Consider the following 26,635-nt stretch of genomic DNA (forward strand, 5'->3'; position numbering starts at 1 on the left):
CCGGCGGGAGCTGCCGGCATCCGTCGGAAAACCTCGGGATGAGACAGCTCCTCACATCCCCACCGACACCAGGGCGGCAGATCCGAGACCCTCCGGGGTCAGCCAAACCCTGGAAGGTCTTGGCACCCTCCTAGGTTGGGATATTTCCATTTCATTAAGGAAATGCTGCTGCCTCCCATCGATCCCCGCTTGGACGGCCACATCCTGGTGCTCGGGAGCCAGGGTTTGGCAGGGGTGGGGAAAAACCACCTGAGCCGTCATTTCGTTCTTCCCCGTGCGCTAAAAACGCCGGAGGAAGCATTAGGGCAAGCGGGGGTAGTTGCTGGAAGTAATGCAAAGTAGATTTTCCAAATCTATTATTTATAGGCGGAGAAAGGGATTGTGTATTCCTTCAGGAACCGGCCCCGGGCTCCGCTCCACCCGCAGCAAAGCGGAATGCTCGCGGCCTCGCTGCTCTCAGCGGAAAGTTCCAGTCGGGGAAAAGAGTTTTCCTTCCTGATCCCTCCCCATTGGGAAAACCAGGGATTTTCCCCTCTTTTCCCCAGCTGCAGGGTTGGGGTGGACATTCCTGCCCCGTGTGACCTTGGGAGGGTCCCTTATCCACCTGCCTCTCCCCAAAAACGGGTGGTGGCATCGTGGTGCCGCCCGCGCTCCCTGTCCCATCTGCGCCCACCCCGGGACCCCCGGGCGGTGCCGGGACGCTTCATTCCCAGCGGGAATTCGCTGCTGCAGTGCGGATTGTGGAGGTGGCGGGGGGGACCTAAATGAACAATTTGCTTCGTTAAGTGACCTTGTTAATCGGAGCCTTCTGGTTTGGCACGGGAACAGGCGCTGTGTGAACCAGCAGAGCACTAATTACCCACGTGCTTCACTTCTCCTGCTTTTCCAAAAATACTTTCTTACATCCCGAAGTTTTCCGTGAAGCCAAGGTGAGACTCAAGGCTCCACTGACTCCTCAGGGAGCGATGAGGAACCCCTGCAATACTGCAGAGCGTTTTCCCCCACCCTTTTTCTTATTTTTTTTTGGAAAAGTTGGGTGTTCTTTCCTGGCTTGGAGCTGGTGATTTCAGCGGGGAAGTTTTGCAAGCTCCCGTTTTCCATCATTCGCTCGGTATAATCTCCCCAGTTTCTCTGCTGGAGTTGCTTCGTGCCCTGCCAAGGTGAATTTACAGGTTTGGGCAGAGCTCTGGTCCTGCTGGGATGCCGGAGTTGGGACCTGGAGGGATGAGGGGAACTGAGAGGTCCCTTCCAAGCAGGGAGGAATCCAAGGCAGCGGCATCCCAGGGCAGCAGGATGGGAAGGTGAATGATCCATGGGCTGGGAGCAGCCTTGCTGTCCGTGGCTCTGCAGAGGGGATTTTTGTGAATTTTTTAGCTCTGCTGCAGGTAAATCTATCAAATTTGTGGTTTGATGAATGAATCCATCCATCCCCATCCCCCTGCAGTGGGTGGAGGGGCAAAACCCCTCCAGGAAAATGGGAATAAAGGATCAGTCAGGCTGTGGATTTGACACTTGGTATTTTCAGGAGAAGGGTTTGAAGAACCCTTTTGGATGAACCTCTGGGGAGGAGTGGACAGACCCTCCTGATCGAATCCTGGCGCTGTCTTTTCCCTCCTGGATCCACTTGGCAAAAACTTCAGTGGACCAAAGTGAAAAAGGAGGTTTATTTTCCAGAGGGAATGTGGTTTGGGAAAGGACAGCGAGGCATGCTGGAATTTGGGGAGAAAGTTTCCTTCTTTGTAGCTGTTTCTCTGGAATGGAGCCCCCTCTTCCCTCCTGGCCCTGAAGCCTCATAATTAATGTGAGGTTGGGGATTCATTAATTACATCCAGGCTGTGCTGCCCTCCTGGGAATCTCAATATCCAGACAGCCACTAAAGCGACATTCCCGCTCCAAACCCTCTTAATCCCACAAACAAACCCTTTTGTTGTTTTCTCCCTCCAGCCTGGCTGGGAGCTCCTCTTCTTCACCTGGGAGCAAAGCGATTGAAGTCCCTGCTGTGCTGGCTTGGGGACGGTCAGCGGGGCACCGGTGTCCCCAAGCTCATGCCCGGGGTGGCCGGCGATGACCGACGCGGTGCTGGGCGGCTCCTCTGACCGGTGGATGTGCCCCAGTGACAGGACCATGTCCCTCCGAGCCAGGTGAGGCCACAGGGACAGGCTGGGTGGTGGCACCCTGGGGGACACCGGGAATTGGTTTGGGCGCTGTTGGGTGGGGACATTTTGCTGCGTTTGCGCCCCGAGCGAGGCGGTGGGGACAGAGCCGGGGTGTGTGACCTGCTGCTGTCCCTCTGTCCTGGCTCGAGGTGAGGCCACGTCCCCTCTGGAGCACATCTCAGGCTGGGGGCTGGATTTTGTCAGGGTCTGAGGCACAGAGTGTCCCCTTATCCCTGACACCAAGCTCTGACATCCAGGAAAACACCATGAAAACAACTGCTAAACAGAAAAGCTAAAAGGGTGTGTGGATTAGAGAGTTTTCTTAAGTCACTGGGTGAAAAAGTTGAAGTTTAGAGTTTAAACTTGTTTAGAGAGCAGAAGACAAGATGGAGGATGTAGGCTGTTGTCTCTTTTCCTTCTTCTTTCTTCTTCATCTTCTTCTGGAAGTTTTTGAGCAACAGGAAGTGATTGGATAAAAAATTCCGCAGTGCAGCACACAGGTGTTGGGTCACTGGGTCAATGAAACATAAAAATAATATAATAAAATATAGAAATATAGAAAATATAGAAATATAGAAAAATAATGTACGTGTCCATTGTTAATTGAGTGAAAATAAGTATAAAGAAAAAGAGACTGCGCAGTTCAGGGCCATTTTGTGCTATTCAAGCCAAACTTTGGCCAAAGCTGGGGTGGATTGAACTTGTGCAGGAGGTCTGGGGAATACCTGCCAAGCTTTTGATAATATATATTAATAAACCTGAGAAACAAGAAGCTAATGAGCCTTTTGGATGATCCTTTCTGAAACAAAACTGAGATGAGAGAAACTCCCCTTTGAGGGGGTGTCCCAGAGGGGCTCAGCCCTGAGGAGATCCCACAGCGACAGGTTTGGTGCCTGGAGGTTTGGGGTTGCTCTTTGGGAGCACTGGGGCTCCATGGGGAGGGACCAGGAGTTGGGGACTGTCACCCTGAGGTGGGATGGGCTCTCCTCATCCCTGCTCTCACCTTGTTCCCTCTCTTTCCCTGTGCTTCCCAGCAGTGAGAAGGAGCAGTAAGTATCTCCCTTGCTTTTATTTTCCACTTATTCCTCTTTCCCTGCTGCTCTGACGGTCTGAGAGCAGGAAAAAAAATGGGTTTGGATGCAAAAAAAAAAAAATTAAGTTTGGGAAGCGTCGCGCAGGGTTTTAATGAACTTAAGGCTCAAGACCGTGTGGGTCTGTTCAATCCAGAGGGGAAAAGAGCCAGGAAAGGTTTTTGGAAGAGCAGGAAGGTGAGGAATGTTTGCCTTCTGCACCCCTGAGTGGCAGACGTTACCCTGTCACCAGGTTAGCGCTGCCTGACGCCCAGGCTGGGAGAGAGGATCTTTGGGAATGGTGTTAGAGGGAAAAACGCTCCCATGCTTGGAGAAATGTTCCCAAAAAAAAAAGCCACCCACTCCTGCGCCACCGCCCCGGTCCCGCGGCTGCCAGGCAAACCTGGTGATCCAGGGCGCCAAAGGAAGAGCGGGAATAATGGGAATATTTCTGAAAAGGAGTTTTCCCTCCGTATGAAACCCCCTGAAAACGGAGAGCGGAGCTGGGAGCCGCGGGTTGGATGGGATCTGGAGGATGGGGAGCTGGGCTGGGTTCGGGGGGTGGGAATGGATCCACGGCTGGATCCCTGTTCCCGCTGTCTCGGCAGGCTCCCGGCGGGATGGGCAGCGCAGCCCGAGCGGCAGCGCAAGGGCGAGGAGCTGACGGATGAGGAGAAGGAAATCATCAACCGGGTGATCGCCCGCGCCGAGAAGATGGAGGAGATGGAGCAGGAGCGCATCGGGTAAGGCGGCGCTGGGGACACCGAGGGACGGGGACGGAGGGACCCCGAGCTGCCGGGGCCGCGGGAGGAGGCTCTGCTTGGCTGCTTTCCTGGGCAGCAGCCTCTGCACTGCGGTGCTTCTCCCGAATGGAGCCTGCGGGGGATCTTTGGGCCTCGGCCAGGAGGAACCTGCGAGCAGGGAGGGAGCGGCTCCGGGTGCCGCTGGCGCTCCGGGGGGCTGGAACCAGGAGTTCTGCTCGCATCCCGGCTTTTTATCAGTCCAAAAGGGATCCTCGGGAGCAGCTCAGTGCTTGTCCAGAGCTGAGCCAGAGCACGGAGGAGTTTGGTCCCCGTTCTGGGAATGCGGGTGGAGGAGGGATGGATCCATCCCGGTGGTTAATCCCGCTCTGCAAGGAGCCGTGTGTGAGGCTCAGGAGGGCTGAGGGATGCTCAGAGCTGCTGGGGGGTCCTGGGCTCCCCACAGCCACTGGTGCCTCGTTTTCCACCAGGAGCACTCCTGGTGCCCGTGCAGAGGGTGGGAAGTGCCCGTGTTTCCATGGATGCCGAGGTATCCATCCCCTTGCCCTGCTGGGAATGGTTTTCCAGAGGGGATCTTCATAATCCTGTTGGGATCACACCTGTTTCCCTGACGGTTTCTCCTTGACAAGTTCAAGCATCCATTGCTCCTTTTCTTTTTCCTAGCAGGGAATATAGAAATATAGTAGGCTCAGGCCCAGGCAGGAGCCACACTCCCCACTGCTCTGGGAAGTGCCAAATTCCCTCTCACAGCTCAGGGACAGTTTGCTGCCCCTCAAATATTGGGGTGCAATGCTCTGACTGCATTTATTTCCTCATTTCTTAGAAATCCTTCCTTAGGAGGATCTGTGAGCATCCTGGGAAGGTTTTGCCTCTCCGGGGGCTGCTCTCCCTGCCCGTGCCCCATGGATGTGCTGCTCCCTCAGAGCCTCTGGGGGCTCATTTTCCATAATTTTCCATCATTTTCCAGCACACAGCACTTCCCTCTCACGGCTTTTTTGGCAGAAGCCAGGTGAAAGTGGCTCCGAGTGGCCGGGGATTCACAAACCTCTTTCCCTGGCCTTGCCCTTTTGCTTCCCGGTAAGAATTCCCTTCCAACACCATGCTCCTTAGATGAGGCATAAATCATCCTGGGGAGACTTTGTGCAGCTGGCTCCCAACCCTTCCCTTTCTCCTTCTTTGCCGAGCCGGAGGAGGTTTGCTCATCCTCATTCATGAAAAGCCGGGCGGAGGGGCCGGGAGCCGGGAATTGTGGCGGATGTGCAGCCGCAGCTGATCCCCCTCCTGCGTGGAGGCGTAGCGGGAGCCGTGCCAGCCCCTTTGTGTTTGTTGGCTTGCACAACAAGAGCTGTAGGATGTTCAGCCCCGGGAATGTGGGACAGCGGCTGGATCAGCCTCGGACGGAATCATCCGTTCGGGAGCGGCTCGGGCGTTATCCAGGATTGCTCCTTCTGTTACAAAATAATCCGGGTTTGCCAGGCTGGCCTCGGGCAGGGAGGACCTCGGTTGGCCAGGCTGCTTTAGGGAGCTGCTCCTGGAAATCCTGATTTTTTTTATTTTTTTTTTTGATTTTCTGGGATTTTTCTATTCCTGTAAAGGGAAAAACAAATCCAATAAAACTCACCCAGAGGAGCTGTGGCTGCCCTAATCCCTTGGAAGTGTCCAAGGCTGTGTTGGAGCAGCCTGGGATAGTGGAGGGTGTCCCTGCCCATGGTTTCCAACCCAAACCATTCTATTATTCCATGAAAACACCGCTTTTGGCTAATATAAGGAATAGCTCACACGGGGTGAGATTCCAGAGGGGGAATATGTGGTGAATACTTGGAGTTGCCTCAATAAGTGCTGTTTGAGGGATTCATTTGAGCTTTACACCCCAATCCTTGAGGAATCCTGAATCCCACGGCTGGGGCCGTGGATGAACCTCCTCACGCCTCAAATCCTTCCCAATTTTTTGCCCTCCATCTCTTGCATCCTCCATCCCACCCGCCCCCTGTCTTGGGAACAAATCGATGCCTCTTGTTGAGCTGTTGTTTGTGGAATTGGACTTGGTGTCAAACCCAGCTCAAATTAATCCCGTGAAGGAGTATTTTTAGCTCCGAGGGCGGATGGATCCTGCGGGATACGTGAGCTGGATGCTGATGAGGGCTGGAGGACAGGGACACTTGGTGTTGGGGGGATCTTTTTTTGTCTCGTGGCGCAGAGAAGGGTGAGAGGAGCTGGAATCATCTTGAACATGACACAGCAGGAGCACGTCGGGCCGGAGCTGCCAGACCTCAGAGCTGCAGGACGATCAGGATCATCCTTCGGGATGAGGGGCTGGAAGTTTTAGGGGAAAGGGATGATCCATGTGGGCGAGGATGGATCCATTCTTGTCCTGCCTCGCTCTGTGCTCGGGGGTCTCTGTGACACTCCGGTGTCACAGTGCTGCTATTCCAGCCGCAATCCATGAGGATCCTGTTTTCCAGCTGCCACAGGAGCACCTGCAGGCACTAATTGACTCCGTTCTGCATCTCTAATTGGGGGCCATCAATAACCCAGCCGGGCCTAATGAGTTCCAGCACGCTCCTGGCATTGAGGGAAAGATCTGAAACCATCCCAAGGTAGAAACGGATATTTCCGGAGAGCACGGAGCTGCCTCTCCCAGAGGGGAGGTGACAGCTGGCTCTGCCTGTGTCCCCATGGCTCCCACCTTTGCTCCGAGAGGAGCAGCTCTGGAGCAGGATTGGGTTTTAATTTGGCTGCTCATGGCAGGGATGAGACAGGGATAATGCGGGAGCAGATGGAAGTCCCTGGGGATGAAGTCATTAACCTCGGTGGCAGGGAAACTGTCTGGGGACCACAGCCTGGGATCTTCATCAGCACAACAAATAAAATTCGGGCTCAAGGCAGGGCAGGGAGGTTATGTGAGACAGCCAGGAGTGTCTCCTGGGATGACAATTTCTGGAGGAGATTACTGGGGGACAGCTTGCGCTGCTTGGGATTTTGTGGGGGTTTGGTTGAGATTTCCCCTCCAAAAAAAACCAAACCTCCCTCCTCTCTGATTTACAAGACTGCAAAAATGACCACCCTGCTGTAGCACATTCTGCAAGCACCTGGAGGAGCATGGAATGGGATACATGGGAAAATTCCGTGGGAGTCTTCACCTGCGTGGGTGAGGGCCTGGAAAAGTCCCAGTGGCGCTTCACCTTTAGCTCCCTTGGAGGGGAGGAGAATTGCTTCTCATTTCTCATCCCAATTTTAATTATGTTTCCCTTAATCTGGAGCTGGGCTGCTCTTCTTGTCCCTTTTCCACCAGGAAAATGAGCCTTAATTTAATATTCAGCCCTTTAAGGCACGCGATTTCCCCACGGAGACGAGGCCGGGCTTCATTCTGGAGGCTCCTGGTGACCTCCTTTGTGTTTCACTGGAATTTTTTCGCCATGGATGTGGTGTCTGAGCCCATCCCTGCTGCTTTCTGCACGGCACTGAGGAGCACTGATCCTTCCTTGTGGATCAGCTCCTTCTCCCACCCTTTTTGCCGCATTAGAAGTCCTCCCTGCCACGATTTAAAGCCTGTTAAGGACATCCTGGCCATTCGTTTCCGCAGTGCTGATGAATATTTAAGCACAGCAAACTCCTGCTCTGTTGTTAAGTCTCATTTCCTGGGGTCATCAGCACTCCATCCCGGTCACTCTGTCCCTCTTTCCATCCCTCTTCTGCTGAGAGTTCCATGGAATCATTTAGGTTGGAAAAGACCTCTAAAGTCGTGGAGTCCAGCCCTAAACCCAGCTCTGACAAAGCTGATGCTGTCCCCTCCAGGGCTGAACCCAGCCTAAGGTCTCCCCTCATCCCTGTGGGATCCTTTTCCTGCCACAGATCATGGGGAATGTTGGGATGTGCCCCTGAGCCCTTCCCTGCCTGTCCCAGGGCTCTGGAATGCAGCAGGAACACTCAGGGATGTTCCTCAGTGCCCTGGGGCCGTTCACCTTCCCCTTCCAAACCTATTCCTGGGATTGGGCTGATCTCCATCATCAGGGTCCTGTCTCTCTCCCATCAGTGCCTAATCCCTGAACTCCCTGTTTCCCTGGCAGGTGAGGGATGCTCTCCCCATCCCCAGGGCTGTCCCTGAGCCAGCTCCCTGCCACAGGCTCCGGTTACTCCACTCCCAGATCTTTTCCCCCTGTTTTAACAATTGGAAAGACATTTCCTGCTCTTTGAATTCCACCTGGCAGAGGCCAGAGGGGTGGGCAGAGGAAGATGCTGCTGGAGCCGTGGAAGGGAGAGGGATGAGCGGGAGGGTTGGTTATGTGCAATAAAAGTGAAGAGGAAATGATACCCAGTGGAGAGAAAAGCTTTTGGGGAAGGCAGAAATCTCATTCCCAGTGAGGGCAGGGCTTCCCTTGGTTATTAATGGGAGGATGGGATGGATTTGGATCTCTGGAGATGCTGGATGAGAGACAAACCTGAGCTTTTTTTCTCCCAGTTATTGCCTTTATCAGGAGCTTCCCAGCCCAGGGGTTTGGGCACAACCCCCCCTTTTCCAGGGCCAGGTTCACAGCAGGACTTGAAATTGAACTTTCCCTACAGTTCTCTCCCAGCAGCCTTTGAGTCATGGGGGAATAAAAAAAAAAAAAGAAAAAAGCCTAATTTCTCCCTCTTGAATGGATGTTTTAATTAGGGAATGTACTTGGCTTGCAAGTGGTGCCACAGGTGTGTCCTGGCTGCTGAGCTCTTCCAGTGGTTCAAAAATCCCACTGAAGGAGCAGCTCCTTGTAAATGAGAGCCTGGGAGAGATTTTTGCAGCTAAATAATGAATCTCTTGAAATGCAAAGGCTTTTTCCTCTTTTTTTTTCCAATTTTTTTTTTTCCCCCTCCCTTTGATTGTGCCATTTGTTCCAGTTTCTATAATAAGTTTGTTTGGGCTTGCAGATTTCCAACTGGAAGCTGCTTTGCTTGGAGCTCCTGCAGCGCAGCGGGGAGGAATTGCAGAGGATTTGGGGTTTGGCTTCTTATAAAAGAGAGGTTTTTTTCCCCCAAAAAATGTTCCCCCTCGGTGAGGTGAGGATCACACATTCCATGGGATGTGGGCTGGGGTTAATTCCTTTTAAATAGCACTTGGGGAACAGCCAGAATTGGGGTTTTAATTGGAATTGCTGGCTGGGTGTTGATGGATGCAGCTCTGCTGGAGTCTCTGGGATTTCTGTGTTTGCCACAGGCTCTGGAGCTTGAGAGGGGCCCAGGTGGCTCCAGAGCTGGGTCATTCCCTAGGAAGGAACCACCTGTGGGTGTGAAGGGCAGGGATGGACCACGGCAGCTCTCAAGTAAATCCCAGAGCGGTTTGGGTTGGAAGGACCTCAAATCTCCTCTGATTCCACAGGCAGGGCCACCTTCCACCAGCCCAGCTTGCTCCAAACCCCATCCCACCCCGGAGCAGGGAGTTAGGCTGGCAGTGGGAGAGCACAAAACGCCCCTGCTGTGGTTCAGAGGCTGCCAGCACAAGGATGAGAACCGGCATCGCTGGATCTCCAACCCCACGTCCTCCTGCTGCCGTCAGGAACCCGTGAGCTCTCCCATCTGCTGTCTGCTGACACCAGAGCTGTGACAACAGAGCCTTGTCCCCACTGCTGGCTCTGTCTGGCTCTGCTGCTGCCCACCCAGCCCAGCTTCCAGCCGGGAACAGGCTGCAGGTTCATCTGGAGGTGTCGGGAGGCTCCTCCGCAGCAGCAGCCGGAGCCCAGCGGGATCGGCCCCTGCCCGGGGAGCAGTGGGAGAACCCCGGGTGCCTTTTGGCAGAGCTGATGTATTAACATGGCTTGGGCTTGGATAATTCATGGAATTAGGGATCCACATCCCTGAGCCTGGCTAGGCTTGGTGGCTTTGAGATGCTCCCGTTGACTGCAGCGAGGCCTTTTTGGGCTGTGATGAGCGGCACGTCCTAAAATGCTTTATTTTGGGAAGAAATTCCTCCCTGGGAGAGCGGTGAGGCCCTGACACAGGTTGCTCATCCCTGGAAGTGTCCAAGGCCAGGCTGGAACAGCCTGGTCTAGTGGGAGGTGTCCCTGCCCATGGCAGGGGTGGAACTGGATGATTTTAAGGTTCCACCAAACCAAAACCACTCCATGCTCCTATAATTTCCCCTCCTCGTGCTGCTGTTCCTTTATTCAACTTTCCCCCATGGAATTCTGGCCGTCCAACACCAACCCCAGAGTCATTTTTTGTGTGTGCAGGGAACTTGTGGATGGTTTCTGAGCATTTCAGAGGCGCTGGCAGCCGAGTCACCACAAATCCAAAGCTGTCACCACACGTGGGAAAATATCTTTTCAACGCCGGGTGGTTTTTTAACGCCGCGGCTCCGTCGGATCTGGGTCAGGCTGCCACGGGGGGCTGCTCTCTCCGGTGGGCTCGGGTCTCCTCCTCCCTTTCTTCATTCCTTCCTCACTCAATGGCATAAATAATGCAGCTTTTTTTTTTTCCCCTGGCCGCGCTATTTTTAGGGGCAGGATTCTGGGTTAGCTGAGCGCGCGATGCCGACGCCAGCTCCCGGCTGCTCGGCAGGCAGCTCGTTCCTGCTTTCCAAACTCCTTCAGCCACTGCTGGCTTTCCAAAACTTCCTGAACTGGTTTGGGGTCTTTTTTTTTTAATTTTTTTTTTTTATTATTATTACTTTTGTGGGAACCAGGTGTGTTTTTTACATCCTGATCTCCGGTGGGCTTTCATTTCATTGAAAGAATTCCCATCAAATATACATCATTTTCTCAAAATATATTTCCTCAAAATATAAAAAAATGTACATTTTTTCCCCCTCAAATAATAAACAAATCAATTCATTAATTCAGTTCTAATTAGAGCCCTTCCAAGATCTCCTCCTTCAGCTCTTCACAGGCTGGGACTGGGTGGAAAGATTTCCATCCAGGGACAAATCACTCCATGCAAAGGTGCTGCCTTGGGTGGATTTTCCATGCCCACAAAGCTGAGGTTGGTGTCGGCTCTCCAGCAGCATCCCTGGAAGTCGACATTGTGTCGTATAAACCTGTCGGATCCTTATTTCCCCCTGGGATGTGTTTTTGCAGCTGGAAAGGGAGCGGCTCCGTGGGGAGCCACACCTGGAAAAGGAACAGCCGGACCAAAGGCAGCGCCCACCCTCGAGGAGCAGGACCTACCCCCGTGTCCAGCCCTTTTCCTGGCATTCCCAGCGCCTTTCCTGACATTCCCTGTGCCCTCTTGGCAGGCGCCTGATGACCCGGCTGGAGGACATGCGCCGCAGCGTGCTGGGGGACGGTGTCAACCGCTGCATCCTCTGCGGGGAGCAGCTGGGGACGAGGGGCTCCGCCTGTGTGGTCTGCGAGGACTGCAAGAAGGTGAGACCCCCCCTCCCCGGAGCCCCAAAAACCTCCCCCACCCTGCGGGTAGGGCGGATTTTGGGTGCCCGTTTCCATAGCCCGGCATCCCCGGAGTCACCGGTGGCTGTGCAGGAAAAGCTCCTCAGAGCCTGCTGCTGGTGTTGGGGACATTTTTGGTGGCACCGGTGTCACCCTGCTCTTCGTTTCGCCCGCAGAATGTGTGCACCAAGTGCGGCGTGCAGACCACCAACAACCGGCCCCAGGCCATCTGGCTCTGCAAGATCTGCAGCGAGCAGCGGGAGGTGCGTGTGGCCCCCTGTCCCCCTCCTGTCACCCCTGTGCCCTCCTGTCCTCCCTGTCACCCCTGTGCCCTCCTGTCCCCACCCCACACCTCCGAGATGGCACCGACTCAGCCTCCCCGGGGCCTCCAGCCTTGCCCAGCCCGCTGTTTGAGCGTGGCTCTTACAGGATGCTCGCTACACAAAATGATGTTTTATTTCACGAAAACAAAGGTTTGTGGGGTTGTTGTGCTGGGCAGAGATTGCTGCAGCTCGAGCCAGGGAGTTAATTGATTCATTAGTTCGCGGGATGGGCAGCAGGGCGGGGATGTGGGGTCGCACTGAGGAGGACCGCGGTGGGATGGATGAAGCTCTGAGAGCCCCGGCGCTGCTCCCGCAGGTGTGGAAACGCTCCGGTGCCTGGTTCTTCAAGGGTTTGCCCAAGCAGATGCTGCCGCAGCCGATGCCCATCAGCAAGAAGGGACCCCAAACCCCGAGCGAGCCCCGCCCGGCCGAGCCGCCCGCCCCGGACCCCAAAATCCCCTCCCGGCCACCCACCCGAGGTAGGTGACAGCGGCTGCTGTCCCCACCAGCGCTGCCAGCGAGGCTCCGGGGCTCCTTCCCATCCTCGGCAAGAGGAAAACTCTGGGGAAAAGGCATCCAGAGCAGTCGTGTGGCTGCTGCCCGTGTCCTAAAGGGGAGCCTGGAGATGTTTTATCCAGGATTTTATCCAGGATTTCCAAGTGGGGATGTGTGGGGTTGCAGGACAAAGCAGCCCCGGGTGGGGATCGGCGCATCCGGCTGAGAGTTTGGGCAGTGCCTGGGTAGGTGATGGAGAAGCCTTGAAAAAAAAATAGGGATAAAATAGGGATAAAATAGGGATAAAATAGGGAAATCCGGGAAAACAGCGGCAGCGTGTGCCGGGGTTGGGGTTGGGGGTGCGCGGGCCGCAGCTTCACCCCCTCTCGCTCTGTTTGTGCCCCCAAGGCCAGGCGGATGCCGAGGACACCGAGGGTAAGCACCGGCCTCTGTCCCCTCCCCGCGCCGCCTGTGCCCGGCCCCGTCCCTGCCTCCTTCTATTCCCAAGGCGTTTTCCCGCACAGTTTCCCCTGGGATGCTGCAGCAGGACCTCTCCCGGCTGCTGCCGCCCACCCTGCGGGGGGAGCCCGGGTTATTCCAGGGCTTCCCCACCTCCCGCACACGCCGGGGCTGAGCCGCTGCCGTTCCAGAGCCGCCTCCGTGGGTGGTGGGTCCTGCTGGGAGGGGCAGGTGGGGTTTTTTGGGTTTTTTGGGTTTTTTTGTTTTTTTTTTTTCCTGGTTATTTAACGACAGTCCTTGGAAAACCTCCCGGAGAAAGTTTAGGAGGCTTGTGGGGGCTTGTTCCTGTCTGTGGGGGATGGAGCAGCGGAGCCTTGCGCTGCGCACGGGAGGCAGAGCGGGGCGAGGATGCAGCAGTGGCTCGTTCTGGTTATTCCTTGCACCCTCCAGCACTTCCAACCGTGGAAAAATCCAAATGTTCCGTTTGGAAAAGCTCTCAAAGCCCACTGAGTCCAACCATTCCCCTCCCCCAGCACTGCCAAGGCCACCCCATGTCCCCAAGGGCCACACTGCTGTTAAATCCCCCTGCAGGGATGGGGACTCCTGGGCAGCCTGTGCCAGGGCCTGGACAATCCTTCCAGTGAAGAAATTTTCCCTAATATCCAACCTAAACCTCCCCAGGCACAATTTGGGGCTGTTTCCTCGTGTCCTGTTGCTTCTTACCCGGGAGAAGAGCCCAACCCCGACCTGGCTCCTGTCGGGGGGATGGGGAGAGTGTGAAAGTCTCCCTGGGAGTTCATTTTGAGTAGCAGCTCCCATTTTCACACTTCCACACGGGATGCCAAGGGGATGAGGATCCCTGATCCCCCTCCAACACCGTCTGCTGCTCGTTTGGGTGATCACTAAGTTGGGAGCAGCTCCATGGCTGCAAACCTTCCTCTTCTTGGCTCCATGGACGAGGCAAAGAAAGGCTGAGGGGACAGTTCCCGCTTGGAATGATCCCCTCCATCCCACCCTTCCTTTAGGCCGGGTTCTGATGCCCCCAACTGACGCTCTCCCTCTTCCCGTGCAGCAGCAGCTGGGGAAGGCACTTAATTAAGGCGATTTAATTACGCCCGTAGCGGGTGCCGTTAAACCTCGCAGCCCCACGGGCGGCTTTTATTAATCCGACGGCTCCTGGAGTCGGGAAGGCTTTGGCAGCTCCGCACGTCCCTCCCGGTGCTCAGCATGCTCCTGCCGTGCCCATGATTTTCCTACAGCTCCCTTGGAAAATTATTTATTGCGCCGCTCTCTCTGCACCATGGGGCTCCCGCTCCTGGATGCTCATTTTCCACCACCTCCCTTCCCTGCTCTTCAGCATTCCCGGTGTTTTTCCCTCTCTCCCTCCTCCTTTCCCCCCACAATCTGTTGCGTTCCGCTTTGTCCTCGCGCCCGGTGACCCTGAGAGCCCAGCCAAGGAGAAACAGCCCATTTATGTCACGCCAAAGATTTATCCCTGGCGTCTCCAGCGGCGGCCAGGTGAGCGCCGAGACCTTTCCCGTCACGTCCGTGGGGTTGCAATCCATCACCCCGGAGTGCCGGGCTGGGATTTATCCTCTGGGACGGCGGCTGCTGGGTGATGGAAGGGAGAGGCCGAGGCAGCTTCCACGGCTGTCTCCTTAATAAATGGGTGATGATCAGCAGAAGGAAAATATCACCCCCTCCCCAATCCCAGCAATGTGGGGCTGGGATGCCACCAGGGGTTTTGATGGGTGCTGAGGACCAGGTGATGGATACCTCAGGCCTTGTTTTTCTCGCGTCCTTGGGGATTTCCTGGGCACCGCGTGCAGGTTTGATGGCGCAGAGTCCTTCTGCTGCAGTGGCCGTGCCCATTGTCCCCCCGCCGCTGGCAGCCAGGCCGGGCAGCACCCGGGGATGCCAGCTCGCTTTTCCAGCCTCACAGCTCCTTCATCCCTCTCCCTGCAGGCATCGACGCCGCAGCGGCCGCCCGGGGGAGCCGCAAAGCAGCCGAGGGCCGGCCGGGTCCGTGCGGCAGCGAGGACACCGCTGGGGACAGCGACAGCCGCGACCTGGCTGCCGAGAGCGGGGTCAGCAGGAGCCCCGGTGAGAGCGGCGCTCCCGCATCCCTGCGGGGCCACAGCGAGGGGGGACACAAAGGCGGGAGCCACCCTTGGCTGCTTCCCGCTGATTGTCCCCTGTCCCCGCAGGTGTGAAGAGAAGCAGCTCGGTGCAGGGCCAGCGGCCGCCCCCGCCGGCCAGCGCCGCTCCCGCCGCTGGACCCGGCCCGGCAGCAGCGCCCGCAGGTAGGATGCGATGGGATCGCGGCGTTCAGTCCCTGGCGACACCCCCGGGCCAGGGACGCTCTGGCTTGGCCCGGAGGCCACGAAGGAACGTCCCGGGCTGATGCCACCTCTGTCCCCAGCGCCGGCGGCCGCAGCGGCGAGGCCGGGGGGTCCCTCCCGCTTCCCGGAGAGACAAGGTAAGGCCGGGCTGGCTGCGGGGGGCTGGGGCAGAGCGGGCCGGGGGCTAACGGGGTCCCTCCCGCAGCGAGCCCCCCCCTGGGACCCCCGGAGCCCCGAGGAGCCGGCAGGGAGGAGCGGGGAGGGGGCTTTGCCGCGGCCCCCGGCAGGGAGGACAGGCCAGCCTGGCAGCCCCCTGCGGCCAGCCAGCCCCCGCCGGCAGCCGCGGCACCGCAGCGGCAGCAGCAACGCGAGGAGGAGGAGGAGGATGCCAACAGCTACGACTCGGATGAAGGCAGTACGTACCCAGGGAGGGAGGGAGTTTCTTTGGGAAGTGTGGGATTTGCAGGAGGTTGGTGGGAGGGCGTGACTTGCATTGGAAGGTGGTGGGTCTGCAGTGGGGAATGTCCTTGGGGAATGCTGCAGGTGGGTCTCCAGTGGGGAATGTCCTTGGGGAATGCTGCAGGTGGGTCTCCAGTGGGGAATGTCCTTGGGGAATGTTGCAGGTGGGTCTCCAGTGGGGAATGTCCTTGGGGAATGCTGCAGGTGGGTCTCCAGCAGGGAATGTCCTTGGGGAATGCTGCAGGTGGGTCTCCAGCGGGGAATGTCCTTGGGGAATGCTGCAGGTGGGTCTCCAGCGGGGAATGTCCTTGGGGAATGTTGCTTCCCTGCGGGGCTTGGAGCTGGGGATTGATTTGAGGATCTGTGGTAGAACATCCTGGGTGGGAAAGCTCCTCAGGGCTGGGAACAGGTGCTTGGATAGGAGCAGCTGATGCTTTCTGTGCCTGCTCTTCATCCCTGGGATGAAGGAACACGAGCCTGAGCTGGTTTCCAAAAAGCCAAAACAGGAGCCAGGTGCTGAGCCCTAGACCCGGGAGGACGTGCTGTTCATGAGCTGGAGCATCTCCTCAGGGTGGTCCAGGGTGGAATTGCCATGGGAAGGGTTGGTGAGGTTACTCCTCCTTTGCCTGGTGAATATTGGAGAGCCAGGCTGCTCTCCCTGGGCAAAAGCTGCGCAGAGCTCCCGAATCCGCCTGGATTTGTGGTGGTTTGGCTGCTGCCAGCACAGTCTCACTGTATTAAACAGCTTTTACGTTTGACCCACAAATCTTTCTAATTATTACTAATCGTGGATGATTAAATGAAGTTATTGGCTGGGGTTTTAACGAGGTTTCCTCCTCCTCCTCCTCCCTCGCTGTCAGCCACGCTGGGAGCTCTGGAGTTCAGCCTGCTCTACGACCAGGACAACAGCTCCCTGCACTGCACCCTCATCAAGGCCAAGGCAAGAGCTCCTCTTTTCCCCTCCTTTTTCCCTGCTTAAAATCCATCTGGCTCCCAGTTTCTCTGGTACAATGGGATGGAAGCCATGTGGCTGCTGGCAGAGGCTGCTCCCTTGGGAGAGCCCATCCACAGCTGCTCCCGGCTGGGGAGGGTTGGGGGAGCTTTTCCTTGTGTGGCTCCAAGAGATCTGTGGGAGAACAGTCCTCCCAGAGAAGCTGTGGCTGCCCCTGGATCCTTGGAATCTAAGGACAAGTTGGACAGGGTTTGGAGCAACCTGGGACAGTGGAAATGTCCCTGCTCATGGCAGGGTGTGGAGCTGGCTGATATTTGAAGTCTCTTCGAGCCCAAACCATCCTATGATTCTACAACTCTGATTTTTCCAGGGATGGGTCGGATGTTTCAGCACATCCTGGCACCCACAGCTGCTCGGGGCAGAGTCTCTTGGGTCACTGAACACATTTTCTCTTGGGGTTTTTCATGGGCAGATTTTCCTCTGCCTTGTCTTTGCTGAAGGAGGATTCACGCCCTGTGTTTCCTTTAACCTTTTTTAGGGCTTAAAACCAATGGATTCCAATGGCCTGGCTGATCCCTACGTGAAGCTGCACCTCCTGCCTGGAGCCAGCAAGGTGAGGCTTTGCCAGGTTTGGTGCTGGGGATGGAGCAGAGGTTTCTCAAATCCCTCTCAGGTCCCTCCCTTGGATCCGGTTTTCCCCGTTGATTTCTGCTGTTTTCCCCCGGGGGTTTCTCCGAACAGGGAGGATGCTCCCAGATGCTCTCCCAGACCCGAGGAACAGCTCATCCTGCAGGCAGGAATCTGCTCAGGGATGGAGGGGAGCTCCAGAGGAGGCATTGCTGTTAATGCATCACAAAACATCTGCCCAAAAAAATCTAATTATGGCCAGAGTTGGAATTATCCGTTTGCTTGGGAGCTGCAGCACGTTTGGAGCTGTGGGGGGAGAACCGTGCTGGAAGCTCTGGCTCCATCATGGGAATTCCTGGAAATCTCCCTCCCCAGCCCAGCTGAGCTGATCTTGGTGGGCAAATCTTGAAGGAATGACCACCACCAGCAGTGCTGGCTCATTGCTTAGAGGGCGCAGCAGGGTTTTGCTCAGAGGATCCAGGAGTAAAACCAGGGGAAAACTGATAATAATAAAATCATTGGATTGATTTTACAACTCTGCTTTATGCACAGGGGATTCCTGCTCTTGTTCAGGGGAAATCCAGGTGTGATGTTGGGAACAGATTTGATTTCTGTTGCTCTCATCTCCTGAAATTTATTTTAGTGGTGTTTTTTTTTAAATTTTGAATGTATGGTTGTGAAAGACACACAAGCAAGTGACAGCTCCTCATTTTCCTGCTGTCACCTCCTTTAAACCATGAAAGCTGTGACCTCACAGCCTGCCCTGGGTGCCCTTTTCCCTCTCCCTGAGGGAATAAACCCCAGGGAGTGACAAAATCCAGGCTCTCCCGGCCACCACGTGCCACCAAACCCCCGGTGCTTGAGCAAAGTTCCACCGTGACACTCCCGTGGAGCCGCTGCCCCAGCATCACCCAGCTGTGCCAGATGTGATGGGGCATCCCTGCCAGGAGCTGGGATTTGGGCAGGGAGGAACTCCGGGCTGTAATTCCCCCGTGTTTACTCCACCCCGCAGTCGAATAAGCTGCGGACGAAGACGCTGCGCAACACCCGGAACCCGGTGTGGAACGAGACCCTGGTGTACCACGGCATCACCGACGAGGACATGCAGAGGAAAACCCTCAGGCAAGGCCAGCAGGAGCCCAGGGATCCCACGGGAGGCTGGGATGGGAGCTGTGGATGTCACCCAGGAGTGCGCGGCGGGGCTGGGGCAGCGGGAAATACGGATTTGGGTTAAAATCAACGTGAGGTTGCTCATTTGGATGGTTCTTCTAAGAGAGGAAGACTGGTGTTTTGACCTTGTCATTTAAGTGATTATAAATGAATTAAAATGTATATTATTTATATTATATATAATCTATATTTATTTATATTATAAATAAATTATAATTTATTATAATCAATAATTGTTAATTATAATCAATATGTAATTATAATTCTATAATTGTTATATATTATAATATATAATTATATTATTATAATTATAATCAATAATTATAGATTATAATTTTTATCATCATAGAGATGTGTATCTCTGCTGATTTGACAACAGCCCAGAAAAAAAAATTCCATACAAATACCTCTCAAAATTTGTGACTCTTTCTCCCCTCAATAAACTTCCACCTCTTGATTTCTTGCTCCATCACAAAGCAAATATTTAAAGAGTTGATTTTTAAAATAATTTCTTTTTACTTTTTTAATTTTTTTTTTGGCAAGCTATAAATTTGGGTGTTGTTTGCTTTTGGTTGGAGGAAATCCAGATCAAGGGTGGGTTTGGGGGGAGGATTTGCTTTGCTTTTTGCTTTTCCCTCCCCCCAGCAGGGGTGGGTTTGGCTCTGGAGTCAGACACTGCTCCATGGCTGATGTTCCCCTTTCCCTTCTTCCCTCCAGGATCTCCGTATGTGACGAGGACAAATTCGGCCACAACGAGTTTATCGGAGAAACCAGAGTTGCCTTGAAAAAACTCAAAGCCAACCAGAAGAAGAACTTCAACATCTGCCTGGAGAGAGTAATACCAGTGAGTGTCCGTGAAAATTCCTTCTGTTCCCATTGGGATTGAAAACAAATGGCTCCTGAGGGATGCAGGGAGGGGCTGGAGGTGCCTGACTTCTCCAGCACCTTTAGGAGTTGGATTCCCACCTGTGCCTGGGCTGATGTGACATCCCAAGGCCAGGAGATGAGGGTGTGGTGGGAATCCATGGGAAGTGACTCCAGGGCCTGCTCCTGCTGGCACTGCCAGCCCCTGCGGGTGGATGGCACCGTGGAGGTTGCTCTGTCCCCTGCTGGATCTCCTGGGGTGGGGGCTGATTGAGCAGACGGACATTCCTGAGGCTCTTCCACTCCAGAGTGCAGGGCAGGAGCTGCGCTGCCGGCATTCCCAGGTTTTTTTGCTGTGGGATGGTGCCTCTCCCGGTCATTCACGGCAGTTTCCTTATCCCTTTCCCATCGCAGACGAAGCGCACCGGAACGACCGGCGCATCCCGCGGGATGGCTCTGTACGAAGAGGAGGTGAGTCCTCGGAGCGGGACAGTCTCCAACCACGTCCCATCCCTCGTGTACAACCCCGTTATCCCCCGCCGTCACGGAGATCCGACATTCCCTGGTATCCATCTCACCCCTCCTGCTCCCCCGCTGAGTTCCTCCTGGCCCGGCTCCTCCACGCCCGCCTCTCCCGCAGGTGGATCGCGGTGGGGACGTGGAGGAGCGCGGGAAGATCCTGGTGTCCCTCATGTACAGCACCCAGCAGGGTGGGCTCATCGTGGGCATCGTGCGCTGCGTGCACCTGGCGGCCATGGATGCCAACGGATACTCGGATCCCTTCGTCAAGCTGTGAGTGAGCCGGGAACGGCTCCGAGCTGGAGCGCGCGGCCGTGGAGCCGCCTGCTGTGCTCCTTCCTCTGGAGGCCTCGCGCAGCGGTGTCCCCGCTGTGGGTGGGGCTCAGGGGTGCTGAGCCAGCCCTTGGGTGTGTCGCTCCCCAAGTGCCCGGATCCCCTGGGAACCTCATGGAGAACCCCAGGATTGTTAAAGGCTGGGAAAGACTTTGGGAGTCCGACCTTTGGCTGGTCACCTTGTGTCTGCAAACAAAGGAGGTGTGGGGGTGGGTTTGGGGCTGCAGCCCAAGGTGGAGGTGCCCAACTTCCCCAGGATCCGTAGGAGTGGGATTCCCACCCGTGACCCATCAAGGGCTAGGTGGAAATCCAGGGACAGTGGAAGCTAGAGGACAGGGAGTCCTTCTCTCCACCTCTGACCCACCCTGGCTGCAGGACAGAGGTGGCTCCGTGTCCCTCCGTGCCCCACTTGCTGCCCCATAAACCCACGTGGGAATGTGGGGGAATAAGGTTTTTATTCCGACCTCGTGAGCTGCACCACGGAAAGGTCCCTGCAGCCATTCCTGGTGGGGGTTTTTGCACCTGTTTTTTAACTTTGCCTTCAGAAAAAAACCCTCTGCTCTCCATAAAACTCATTCAGTAATTCTCATGTTGAGCACATTCTGCTCATCTTTTTGTAGCTCGGTGGAACTGAGCAGTTTCCCTTCCCGGTCTCTCTTTATTTGTTGTATTCTCCATTTCCACAAACAGAAGATGGTGGCTTTATGTTTTTAAATCGGCTTCTAACAGAGATCTAATTAATCCCAGCTCTAAATTGAGTTCTGGATCGGCAGCCAGGCTGCACAGCCCCAGCCCCACACTTTTCCCACATCCTCTGGAAGGTGGGAAGGGAGACTGGCCCTAAATAAATCTCTTCCAGCCCAGAAACGCACTTTTTAAGCTTATAAACTCCCACTCTTCTTGCACTTGAATTTTGAGCTGTTTCCTGTTGCCCCCAGTTGGCTGAAACCTGACATGGGCAAAAAGGCCAAGCACAAGACGCAGATTAAGAAGAAAACGTTGAATCCTGAGTTTAACGAGGTATGGATGGGTATTTTTTTAATTATTAAATCAATCCACTGAAAACCGTGTTGAGTGGAGGAGGTGGAAGACAAAATCCCCAAGGCTTGGCCTCTTTGCTCAAGCTCCTTTCCCACTCCCGTGCTCGGGAATATTTTGGGAATGACTTTGCCATGGCAGCACCACACCCCCTGGAAGCTCCCTGCTGCCGGATCCGTGCCATCCCAGCTGCGGATGTGGGTGGGATGAGGGTGGAAACTGGAAATTCTCCACTGGAGCTGCTTTGATGGGACACCTGGGAAGGGCTCACGTAGGTGCAAGGGGTGAGCTCAGCTCCTGGAAAAGCCACAGGGAAGGAGCGTTTTTTCCTTCGTTAATTGTATTTTAACCATCCTCTCCTTGGATTTTGAATCCAGGCTGGACAGAGATCGGGTCCAACCCTTTAACTGCAGCTTTTAGGGTGTGTCTTCCTTTGGGGCTCACACTGGTGTTCCCATTCCTGCAGGAGTTCTTCTATGACATCAAACACAGCGACCTGGCCAAGAAATCCCTGGACATTTCCGTCTGGGATTACGACATCGGAAAATCCAACGACTACATCGGTGAGTGCTGAGCTGCAAGTCTCTGCCCTCTGGGGCATGGCTTTGGTGCCTGGTGTGGGGTTTGCTGGATGGGAGGGGGGTCTAGATCACCTGCCCAGGTGGGATGATGGAATCTGGCGCCGCCCCTGGAAGGTCTTCTGGGCAGGAAAAGCATCTCCAGGTGCTTCCATTCGATTTTTGATCCAGGAGGTGGAAAAAGCCTTGTGGGGTGTGAGGTGTGATTTCCTGGAATGCCAGCATCACCTCTGGACACAAACTCCTCTCCCCTTTTCCCAGGCGGTTGCCAGCTGGGCATCACGGCCAAGGGCGAGCGCTTGAAACACTGGTACGAGTGTTTGAAGAATAAGGACAAGAAGATCGAGCGCTGGCACACCCTGCAGAACGAGAACCACGTCGCCAGCGATTAAAGGGAGCCCCTGCCCGGCTCTCCCCACCCTCTGCCACGCCCCTCTAGGTCCCTGATGTCCCTGGTGTCCCGTCTTCCAGCGCAGCCACGCCTTGCTACAGCCTCTGATCCCAGGGTCCTCCACCTCCCCCGAGCCCCCTCCACCCTCCCTTCCACTGAAAACTCCCCCAGATCTTTTCTATTCCCCCTTATTTATTTTCAGCTGGGGGAGGGAGGCCGTTGAGTTCCCCTGGTGTGTAATTTTGGCAAGCAATAGTTCCCTCCTGACTGTTCCCCTCTCTCTCTCCCTCCCCGGTCCACGTGGCAGCGTCCCCGTCGCGTTTCTGACGCTCTGTGTCCTTCCAGCCTCTGCTCCCGGCAGCTCCGGCGTCTCCCGGCGGGAGATGGGAGTGCTGGGCTTGGGAGCATCAGCCTGTCCTGCTTGTGTGATCTCAATACCTCAGTTGCAATAACGAAAAAGCTCCTTGGCTTTGGTGTGGGTGTCACCGTCGCCTGGTGTCCGTGTCATCGTGGTTAGGCCAAATCCGGTGTCACCGGCCTCATCCTGCGAGTCCTGCTTGAGCTTCACCTCCGGTTTGGCCCACCTGAGCAATGTTGTGGCACATCCTTTTGCTGAGAAGATCCACCACCAACACAGTAACAGCGACGAGGAAGGGCTTAGGGAGCTCTGTGCCCGCAGGGAAGCAGGTTTGGGTTGGTTCCCGTCGTTTCCGGCCACCGCGGGCGGTTCCTTCGCCCGAGGAATTCGGGGGCTCCGCTGCTGTAGGAGCCCGGCTGTGTTTTAGAGTTGTGACTACCTCCTCTTCACCTCTGAGCTGTGTAGTAGCGACTGGCCCAGCCCTGCAGGCGGCCCCTGGGTCCCCTCAGACCCCTCCTGCTTCCAAGGATTTTCTGTTCCTCAGGAGGGAAGCTGAGGGAGCTGCTACTTCCCCCCAGCCCCCTGATGTGTGCAAGGATTATTGCTTTAAACCACCCCAACTCCTGGAATTAGCTGGAACGGTCCAAGATCTTCCAGGCTTGGGTTGTTTTGGTTTGGTTTTCTTTCATTTTTTTTCCCCCAATTTTCTGCACAAGAACCTTTGGCCTCAGCCTGCTCTGATGGCCTGGACATCAGGAGAGCACAGGCAGCTGCAGGAACCATTCCCAGGCTCTGGAACCTCTCTGGAACCATTCCCAGGCTCTGGAACCTCTCTGGAACCGCTCTGGAACCGTTCCCTGACTCCGGAACCGCTCCAGAACTGCTCTAGAACTGTTCCCTCACTCTGGAACAGCTCCGGAACCACTCTAGAACCGTTCCACGCTCTAGAACCGCTCTAGAACCGCTCTAGAACCGTTCCCCGCTCTAGAACCGCTCTAGAACCGTTCCCCGCTCTAGAACCGCTCTAGAACCGCTCTAGAACCGTTCCCCGCTCTAGAACCGCTCTAGAACCGTTCCGCGCTCTAGAACCGCTCTAGAACCGTTCCACGCTCTAGAACCGCTCTAGAACCGTTCTCTGCTCTAGAACCGCTCTAGAACCGTTCCCCACTCTAGAACCACTCCGGAACCGTTCCCCACTTCGGAACCGCTCTAGAACCGTTCCCTGGCTCCGGAACTGTTCCCTGGCTCCGGAACCGTTCCCTGGAAAACCCCGAGCACAGCCCTGTGGATAGGAGCACACTGAGCACTATGGAATATACGGAACTTTTTGTCACACCTCGCATGTTGTGTGAAACCTCCCCTGCCCCCTCTGCTGCAGCTGCTCACTCTTTGAGTTGGATGAGTTCTGTTTTCCAGACGTTTTCTGCGTTTCCCCTGTCCCCCAGCAGAAACTGATGTGCCCCGGGTGTCCCCAGCCCTGGGTGACACAAACCCCTCTGTGCTGAGCTGGCCCAGCCTGGCCCTTTCCCTCCTTGGATCTCCAGGTGAGAAAAGCCAACCCAACCCCTCCCAGAGCTGGGAATCCTCTTCCATCACTCCACTGAGCTTGGACAGAGGGATGGAATGGAAGAGGAAACCTGGAATTTTCCCCATTTTCATGGAATTCTTGCCTCTGTGCCAGTCAAGGTGAGATCCCTGACTCTGGCCAGGACCCAGCCTGGAACAATCCCGTTCTTTTGGACTGTTTCTCTCTGTATCCCGTGCTGATGCCTCCCTGCTCCCAGTGAGCTGTGGGATCCAGGATCTCCCTTTTCCTACCTCAATAACTCTATAATAACCCTTAATAAATCTAATAATAAGATGTCACTGTCCTTTCCAGAGGGATGGATCTGGCCCAAACATTCTTGTTCATACCCAGAGCAGCACCTAGGCACGGAGCTGTGCTGGGGAAATGTGTGGCCGAGGGTAAAAAAAACCCAAAAAACTTTAAAAGTCATTATTTAAGCAATCCTTTAATTTCTCCCAGTCCTGCAGCAGCCCAGCCTCCTTTGTATGTGCAGAACAACTCACTTAAGGTTACCCTTATCCCACCCTGTATTCCCATTCCCTGGTCAGCCTGCTTTCTTTGGGAAAAGGATACTCAGATCATCTCTTTGCACCTCCAAAAATCAAGTGCAACTTGCCAAACTCCTCGGTATTGTGCAAAACCACGGTCCTGGTCTCTGCCCCCCTCCCCGCCCTCTTCTCAGTTTTTCTGATGGTAATTCCTGCCCTGAATGACTTCTTTTTGTTGTAAATAAAGCATGCACCTATGGATTGGGAATGGTGAAAAACAAACAAACAAACATAAAAAAGCAAAAAAAAAAAGAAAATGAAAAGCCTCTTCTACTGCTGTTTGCATTCAGACTCGCATGCAGTGATTTTACAGCCAAATATCAGTTTACAACTGTTGAGAGAAAATGTTACACAGGAATTAGGAATCCTCCAGTCTTCCGCTGCATGCAGCACAACATCCTCTCTTGATGTGGTATCTAATAAAGTGAGACTATTGGAAAAAGAATAAAAAACACACGGGGTTTTTTTTCCTTCTTTCACTCCCTGTGGGAACAGGAACCTCATGGGTTGGGCAGAGGGCCTGGTTCTGGGAATTCCTGCGGGGCTGGGGCTGCTGGAATTGGCGTTGGGCTCGAGATGTTGAGGAGCTGGGGGTGGTTGTGGGGGGAAGATCCTGGATCCGCCTGGGGGATAGCAGGAATTCCTGGTTTTGGGAAAATCCTGGGTAAAATCGTGCAGGTTTAAATCATCCATGAGCTGCCCCCTCGATTGGTGCCTGGGGGTGAAGGCCCCGAGGAAAAGCTGGAGTGGTGGTGGGAGGCTTTTTTCCCCTCTCAGTGCCCTCCCTCACCCCCAGTTTGGGGAGCAGGAGCCGCTCCCTCGGGTGGTGGCAGCTCCCGTTGTGCTGCTGCTCAACCAAGCAACGATTTCCTTTTATTTCCCTTTTATTTCCTTTTATTTATTTCCCTTTATTTCCTTTTCTTTATTCCCTTCATTTCCTTCTATTCCCCCTTTATTTCCTTCTTTTATTCCCTTCTATTTCCTTTTACTTTCCGTTTATTTCCTTTTATTTCCTTTTTATCCCCGCCTTTATTTATTTTTATTTCCTTTTTATTTATCTCCTTTTATTCTGGAGTTTTTAGGCTGGGTTTAGGCTGGTGGGAGCCCCCGGGCGGTGCCATCGTGGGGTGGGGACCGGTGGCGATGCCCAGAGACAGCAGCAGATGTCACCGGAGCTCCAGGGATGGAGCGGGAAGGAGGTGCCGGAAGGACATCCCGCTGTTTCCAGGGATTTGGGAATTTCGGGGGATAATCGCAAAAAAAAAAATAATAAAAATAAAAGCCGCTCCTAACGCTGCTTCTCTTCCAAACCTTCAGTGGCAGGGAAGAGTTGTGGCTTTGTACTCTGGGGAAAAACGCCCTCAGCAGCCTTTAAATTGAGTTTTAACTTCTTTTTAATGTTTTTGTTTTCCAGCGTCGGGTTCTTCTCGTTGATTTTTCCTCCTCTTGTCCCTTTCCTGCCCAGCAGAGAAATCCCAGTGGAGGAATCCCGGTCCCACCCGAGACCTCCCAGCCAAGAAAATCCAACCCAGGAGGTTCCAGCAGAGAAACCATCCAGCTCCAGAAGAAGACTGGGATGAGGATTCTCTGGGATGAAGGTGTTGAGGTGTTTGTGGATGGTTTCGAGTTCCTGAATGGAAAATTATTCCAAAGAGGGAAAGAGGGATTCTGCGCAAATCCATGGGAATAAAAGAGAATCCTTTACGCCCTCTAATTCCCGTTTCTCCTCCCGTTTTGAGAGGATCCTTCACACTCTCTAATTCCTATTTCTCCTCCCGTTTTTTTTCTCAGCCTCTCTGGAAGGGAATTCCTTGGATTGCAAATTGGGCTTGTTCAGGACCATCCTTTGAATCTCCTGCTCCTGCAGGTGGCTTCCCAGCTTTAATTCCATCTGGGCCCCTCTGAACCATCCCGCTCTTCCAGCCGCTTTTTTTCCTGGTGTGCCCATGGGATTTGCACCTTTGGAGCAACCAATGGATTCTCATCCCGGTTCTGGCCTGTCAGGAGCAGGAATTTACAGTGCTTGGGAAAGCCATCCCAGTTTGCTCTTCATGCAGGGGGTGGGAAATGGGGATGGCAGCAGCACCTTTAGCAGCTGCCAGGACCTCAGGCAGGTCCTTGGCTGATCTGGGAGAGGCGCCAGGACCATCCCTGGAGAAAAGCCATGGGATGGAGGTGTTGGAAAAGCCTTGGGCTGTTGTTGCACCCCTCTGAAATCCAGCCTGGCTCCTCTGCGAGGCTCCCGTGGCTCCAGGAGGTCCCAGCAGCAC

At 54.8% G+C, this 26,635-nt stretch overlaps 1 protein-coding gene across 4 annotated transcripts in view; it reads left to right on the forward strand.

Annotated features, from left to right (window-relative positions):
• RPH3A (rabphilin 3A) overlaps window positions 1-24,817 on the forward strand; it is a 29,821-nt gene extending 5,004 nt beyond the window's left edge. For 2 of the 4 annotated variants that reach the window (XM_086855919.1, XM_086855920.1), the window contains exons 2-21: window positions 1,945-2,141; window positions 3,191-3,205; window positions 3,835-3,969; window positions 11,192-11,321; window positions 11,519-11,605; window positions 11,982-12,144; window positions 12,569-12,595; window positions 14,585-14,722; window positions 14,827-14,922; window positions 15,042-15,098; window positions 15,167-15,376; window positions 16,281-16,360; window positions 16,911-16,985; window positions 18,012-18,121; window positions 18,887-19,013; window positions 19,448-19,504; window positions 19,674-19,825; window positions 20,824-20,905; window positions 21,390-21,486; window positions 21,763-24,817. In XM_086855919.1, the coding sequence (XP_086712045.1) occupies window positions 2,065-2,141; window positions 3,191-3,205; window positions 3,835-3,969; window positions 11,192-11,321; window positions 11,519-11,605; window positions 11,982-12,144; window positions 12,569-12,595; window positions 14,585-14,722; window positions 14,827-14,922; window positions 15,042-15,098; window positions 15,167-15,376; window positions 16,281-16,360; window positions 16,911-16,985; window positions 18,012-18,121; window positions 18,887-19,013; window positions 19,448-19,504; window positions 19,674-19,825; window positions 20,824-20,905; window positions 21,390-21,486; window positions 21,763-21,893 (2,046 nt within the window). In that variant the 5' untranslated portion in view covers window positions 1,945-2,064 and the 3' untranslated portion in view covers window positions 21,894-24,817. The remainder of the gene's footprint in view (window positions 1-1,944; window positions 2,142-3,190; window positions 3,206-3,834; window positions 3,970-11,191; window positions 11,322-11,518; window positions 11,606-11,981; window positions 12,145-12,568; window positions 12,596-14,584; window positions 14,723-14,826; window positions 14,923-15,041; window positions 15,099-15,166; window positions 15,377-16,280; window positions 16,361-16,910; window positions 16,986-18,011; window positions 18,122-18,886; window positions 19,014-19,447; window positions 19,505-19,673; window positions 19,826-20,823; window positions 20,906-21,389; window positions 21,487-21,762) is intronic. The other 2 variants (XM_086855922.1, XM_086855921.1) reach the window with 2 other exon arrangements.
• The last annotated feature ends 1,818 nt before the right edge of the window (window positions 24,818-26,635 follow it).

The sequence above is a fragment of the Cyanistes caeruleus genome, chromosome 18 (genome assembly GCF_971803275.1).
Source record: "Cyanistes caeruleus chromosome 18, bCyaCae1.hap1.1, whole genome shotgun sequence".
Taxonomy (NCBI): domain Eukaryota; kingdom Metazoa; phylum Chordata; class Aves; order Passeriformes; family Paridae; genus Cyanistes; species Cyanistes caeruleus.